The sequence below is a fragment of the Falco naumanni genome, chromosome 12 (genome assembly GCF_017639655.2).
Source record: "Falco naumanni isolate bFalNau1 chromosome 12, bFalNau1.pat, whole genome shotgun sequence".
NCBI lineage: Eukaryota > Metazoa > Chordata > Aves > Falconiformes > Falconidae > Falco > Falco naumanni.
In genome coordinates this window covers 6,763,805-6,769,804 of record NC_054065.1, presented here as the reverse complement: position 1 = coordinate 6,769,804, position 6,000 = coordinate 6,763,805, and the positions used below count along the sequence as shown (strand labels likewise).

At 37.5% G+C, this 6,000-nt stretch overlaps 1 protein-coding gene across 1 annotated transcript in view; it reads right to left on the bottom strand.

The window, feature by feature from the left end:
• Positions 1-929: 929 nt before the first annotated feature.
• The window catches only part of LOC121096475 (SLX4 interacting protein), a 78,977-nt gene continuing 73,906 nt past the window's right edge, over positions 930-6,000 (bottom strand). Inside the window, exons 8-9 of the mRNA XM_040612433.1 lie at positions 4,243-4,352; positions 930-2,761 (exon numbers count right to left, since the gene is read on the bottom strand). Coding sequence (XP_040468367.1) covers positions 1,945-2,761; positions 4,243-4,352 — 927 coding nt within the window. The 3' untranslated portion in view covers positions 930-1,944. The remainder of the gene's footprint in view (positions 2,762-4,242; positions 4,353-6,000) is intronic.

The window sequence follows — 6,000 nt, the reverse complement described above, 5'->3', positions numbered from 1 at the left end:
ATCCAAAAAAATTTGGGGTGTACTTGCTCAAGACCATCGACAGATACAATCAGTACATCTGCCAGCTTGCAAAAGCAGGCATAACGTCTTTTTCCTAACCAGAATGAAATGAAAATTAGTAACTGAAGTGGTTTTATAAATTCAACACGTGTCTGTTACTGCATAATCATATAAACCTTTCCTGTACATATCTGTTACAACCAAGAACATCATCACAAAGATCCAAGGAAAAGAAAATAGAAATAATGGACATTTTAAACTGCAGTCTAGAATATATGCTTGTATCATTTTTTATCAGTTTATTCACTGTGAGAACTTAAAGAAGCCACCCAGAGAATCTAAGCTAAGACTTTAAAAGAAACTTTCAAATTATTCCATTTTAATTACTCTTACTTTTCTGATACTTACTTAAAAGTTCTTATACCTCTCTTAAGTCTATCAGAAAGGTGCTTTTTACTCCGTGCCTGGCCCAGTCCATATCTCCAGTAACAGTAAACATACCTCAGACTATTCTTCCTCCAAACCCAGGTTCATTTGCAGCCTTGGTTTTGCTGTTACTAGAAACGACCTTTTTGTGGAGCCCGAAGATTTGTAAGCATTAATACCTTAACACAAAGCGCTGTGAAAAACATCATGTAAACAGGCTGAAAGAAAAAAAGAGAAAATGTCACCTAGCAGGCACACAGAATCTTTTTCATTTATAGCAAAATCAGAAATTATTTACAGCAGAAAGGTGCCGTTCAACGGTCAGCTGCCAAGTTGCTCTCCTAAGGACCTGTACTACACCACCAACTCTAAATTTTATGGATGTGAATCTTCTTAACCCAAATGAGGATATCCACAGTTGTAAGTACATGTCAGTAAGATTTTTTTTCAATATTACTTCACATAAAATCTCTGCAGTCACACTGATTAAGAGAATGATGAAAGAAGGCTTATAATTTTATTTTAAACATTTTAAAAAGAGAAGCATGAAATAAGAAGTTACATTTCCTTAACTCATTAGTATATAAGATACAAAAGTAGTATGAAAATGCACTGTGCAATTAAAAGTTACCTCTATCTTAAAATAACAAATAACTCGAGTAATGCTAACACATGAAAATCAGTGTGTCATCCCTGCACACAAACAAGGCCTGGTTTTGACACATGACTGTGTGAAGATGTGTATGCATGTTTATGTATGAACTTTTCCCAACAGCAGTGTTTGCACATCGAGGTGAATGCATATATAAAACCAACCTCCATTATTCCGAACGCTCAATGCATGATCACTTGTATCCACAACTCGGGTTAGAAATAATAATTGTTCATATCAAATCTGCACAAGCAGAAACCGTAGTTATTTGAAATATGTGAATTTTGAAATAAGTATTTTGAAATAATATAGTTACTTTGAAAAAACACTGAAAAGGTGGGCCTGAAATTATCAGCAACATTAAATACTGGTTAAAGCTTTTTTTGAAATAACCTTAATTTGCCTTACTGCTGTAAAAATCACGTGAATAAACCATCAACTTCCTAACACAGAAAGGATTTTCACTAAAACTTTGTTTAGAAACAAGCAAAACACTGTTGCTAACAGATCATGAAAATAGTTTTAAATTTTACTGTCATCTGAGTTTTTTAAAATAATAAAACATACACAGATCTAAAATTTTCTAATTAAATATTATTTTATAAGAGATTTTTCTTTCTATAAATACCACACTAGTTTGTACAATATTAATGTCTAATTCCTAAAGGGTTAACAGAATTACCTTCATTACAGTTCCAAATTACTAAGATACTTAGTTAAATAAATCTTCTTAAAAAGTATTATCTAATTTTGGCTTTGTATTTTTATTATTTTTCATTATTTTGTATTGCTTCCTACTTCTTGCATATGTTTTCCCAACACAAATTTGGCTGTCCACTCATGCCATCAGGGTAATATTTCAGACTTTATGATTTCTTATGCCTTCGCAGTTTTAACTTGCTGAGACCATTTTCAACTTCTCTTTTTCTTTTTTGGATAAGCTTCTCTGAAGACACGTGCTGCTGTTCTAAACAAGATGATGGCTTCACTGGCAGTTCTTTGGTGGTTGTGCTTGGGCCATTTTGGTTTGTCTGCACTACACTGTTCCTCACAGAAAGAGGCCGGGAGAGGTTTTTTCTCAAAGTTAGTGACTCCTCATCAGATGCAATCTTTGTCGTGTCTTGTTTAGAAAATAATGTGGAATTAAGTGGGGTCTTCTCCTCCGGGAACGGACCTAAACAGTTATCACCACACTTGGTTGTTTCTGCATGGCTAGGAATGAAAGGAGTCCCTTCAGAGGATACTTCTTTGAAATGCTCTAACTTTTCTTCTGAACCACAGCGCTTTTGTTGAGCCTGTGCTTTGGTCACTTTTTGACTTTGTTTTGGACTTAGCAGTGCTGACTCAGAGCTACAAGAAGGGTTCTCGCTTAGAAAACTCAACTTCAACAACTCCACAGAGTGAGGTTTTTGCTGGCTGCTAACACCATCTGGCTGTCTCTGATTAACATAATTTTCCAGCTCTAAAACAGGAAGCTCCAAGTTGCTCTCAGCTGTATTTATGCAGTTCTTCAGCAGTCCTGCACTCCTACATTTCACTTCAGATTGAGGACTGAGAGAAGTTTGACAGTTGCTCTTTCCGTTCCCTGTCTGCAAGTCCACTGAGCCAGGATACACGTTCTCAGAGTCCGTACTGATCTGAGGTTTGCTTGTGCTCCTTTTCCTTGTTTTTGTCCTTTTCACACTGCAATAAAAAATAATTTTGTTTTAAATTAAAGACGACTCTTCACTGCCTCAATCTGCATTTCTTACAAACTCTGAAACACCACAAGGTCAACCCTCTTTCTGAATGGGGAAAAAAGCCCTGTGTATCATCTTGACAAGCAGTAATGTTTGTCTAGTGTGGATAATATCAAGTGTTATCCATCTGATTTTCCACTGCACTAGGGGAACCCTATTTATTAATGACTAAGCCTTAAAAGAGTTCACATTCTATTCGAAGAGGCAGAATCGGATTCATTACAGATGTTAAAGGTCAACACGGCATAAGTACATTGAACTCCTTCCCAAACTGGCTAGATAAAATACTATTTCAATAAGTGCCTGAATTATTTCAAACCATTCTCATATATTCACTTGTATAATGTATATCTAAAGCATAGAGGGGGGGCAGGTGGGGAGAGGCAGCATGCGCATTTCTGTGTGAGAATTTCTAATCTCTATTTTAAAATGTTCCTCTGGAATTTTTCCCAGGACATTTCAAAGCATTTCTTTAAAGTTAACCACTGCTCTTCTAGTATCAAGCCCATTCATCTGGGAAGGACTTCGGTAATACAAGTAGATGATATTCTAAAAGGAATTATACAGGAAAATGGGATCACAAGGGACCTGCTGGAGTGTCAGTACATAAACACTCCACAGCAGTGTGTTACCTACAAATCTAGATTTCACATACACTGTAAAATTAACTTTATGCACAACTACTGAAGCTGCATCTCGAATCTAAAGATATTACTATAGATTGTCCCATGCTGAGACCGCTTTCGGCTGCTCTGCTGAAGCCAAGCAGTTTCCATGTTGGCGTACCTAACTCTTCAGAAAAAGGACTCTTCTGAAATAGGTAGAGCTGGCTTACCTCCAAATCTAATCTCACTTCTAAAGACAACATGGGCAAGAAGAAAAGTTGCCAGGGTTCACAGCAAATCCCGGATTCCACAGCTGATTTGGGGCTACCGACAGCTTGCACAAGCAAAGAACGACATCCTGGTACAGCAGGGACCCAGTGAAATGTTCAGCTGACCAACTAACCCTCCCCACCCGCTACACCAGGGCCAACTCTTTTAACTGTGACCAAGGATCCAGACTGCACTGCAGACTCTCCAAATGAACAAAAAATATATTTGCAAATGTGTTTTTTCACCAGATTCAAGCATCACATATTTATTTTGGCTCACAGCTTCACTCAAGGAAAAAACACCCTGTTTTGATTCTGCCTAGCGCTATGTGAGATATGTATGTGGGTTGTAATAGCTTTTGTCAGGCCGTACAAAACAACGACGAATGTTTTAAGTGTTTATCCACACTATAGTAGTAGTCTCAGTAATTTAAAATAATCTTTTGTAAAGGAGTTTATATTATTAGATTTTTTTTTACATAAGCTCGATTCTATCTACCCAAATTTTACCAGATTATAATTTTAACACCTTAGAAAGGATAGTGACATACATTTCTTTCAATATGTCTTGCTTTGTTTGGTCGTTCAGGTTAATTTTGCGCTCATTGTTCTCAGCAGATTCAGTAAAATATCTAGACATCCCACTGGCAACATCTTCTTTCTGTTCCAAAAGAAAACACAGGTTTAAAACATGACACACCAAGCTGTAAATATTCGGCATAAAACTCCATTTCTAATACTAAGACTTACAGATGTTCTTTATTATTTTGATCTGAGCAGTCTAAGAGAAACAGAATTATTTTTTAATCTTTTAATATTTGGGAGTCTAGTCAGCTCCCGCCCCTTTCAGAGTCCCAATGAACATATTTCATATGCTAAAATACACCGCAAACAAACAAGACTGTAATGTAAAGGATGTAGCTTTCCAAACCGTCTGAGGAAACTGTTGGCAAATATTTGACATCTTTGTGGCTCAAACTGTGACAAATGCCAGGAATCTCTCTTGCAGACAGCAGCATGTTTGTCAGGTTTTTTTCTGAAGAGACTGACTGGCGCAGTGGTCTATACACTTATTCTCAGAAGAATTCCCATAATTTTCCATACTTACAAAAAATATACAGAGCGTTATCTGCTCATTTAAGAAGGCAAGGGTTAAAACTTTTAATACTAACATTCAAACGCTCACAGCTTGTAGTGGTTGGCTACTACAGGACAACAGGGGAATTCTTTCTGGTCTCAGCTAACAGCAGCACCATGGTTTTATATAATATGAAATTGGGGCGAGAGGGAGGGAAGGAAAATGCTCTTTTTCTTCAAGCTGTGAGCATTTCCTTTCATAATGAAACGATCTCAATCAGAGAAGGGCCATTTGCTGACTTCACTACTAACTACCACATACTTCAAAAAAGTATTATCTCTGAGGCTATGGGGAGGACAGAAAAAAATGTGGCCAAGTCAAGAAGAGAAGAGGCTTTGTGCATCTCCTTTTCTTTGACAGCATCTCTCTTCATCAGCCTGCATGACGCAACTTCTGATCGGGGCTCATCAAACGTAGGGAGTACTCATTTATACCATTTCTTGCTCTGCACTGCGAAGCTAGTGCGCTGGAGCCAGGCAGTACAGAAGAACTGAAGAAAGCAGAGAAAGACGGTGCAGGCACAAGGCCAAAGCATGTACATGACTGCTGCCTGGAACACCTCTCAGGAACCTGTCACTTACAGAGAACGAAGCCCTGCCCATTTTTATTTTTATTGCTGTTTTACAGGAGAGGGGGTAAACTTCACCGCTCTTTCCAGAAGAATAAACCAGTGAAAACAACTTCCTGTTTTGTAAGCAGAAGGAGGGCAGCCAGGCAAAGAAATAAAGCCATTTTGACAGTTTAAAAAAATACAGCTGCTTTGAGTCTTCCTTTCAGAGGCAAATTACATGAGAGTATGTGTGTGTGTATTGATAGATGCATGAAGTTCTGTCCACTAATGATGCAACACATGTGTTTACAGCAGGCAGAAAACACACGGACATACATGCAATGTGATTTCAACCTCAGAAATCAAGCCTAACTAGTTTAATCTGAGGGATTAATTGCTGCTTCTATTCTTGTTAGAGGTACGGACTCTCCTAATTTGACTATGTTTTCATATTTTGTAAACTATTAAATGGAGTACTATTAAGATACTCGAGAGCCTTGCTAATTTTAAGAGAAAACACAGACTCTTAACTGTGAAGTCTGTAGAAACTATTCTGATTTCCAGTAACATTCACACAACTCAGACTGAAGGATCTTGCACAATCCTTCTGCATCAAAGCAG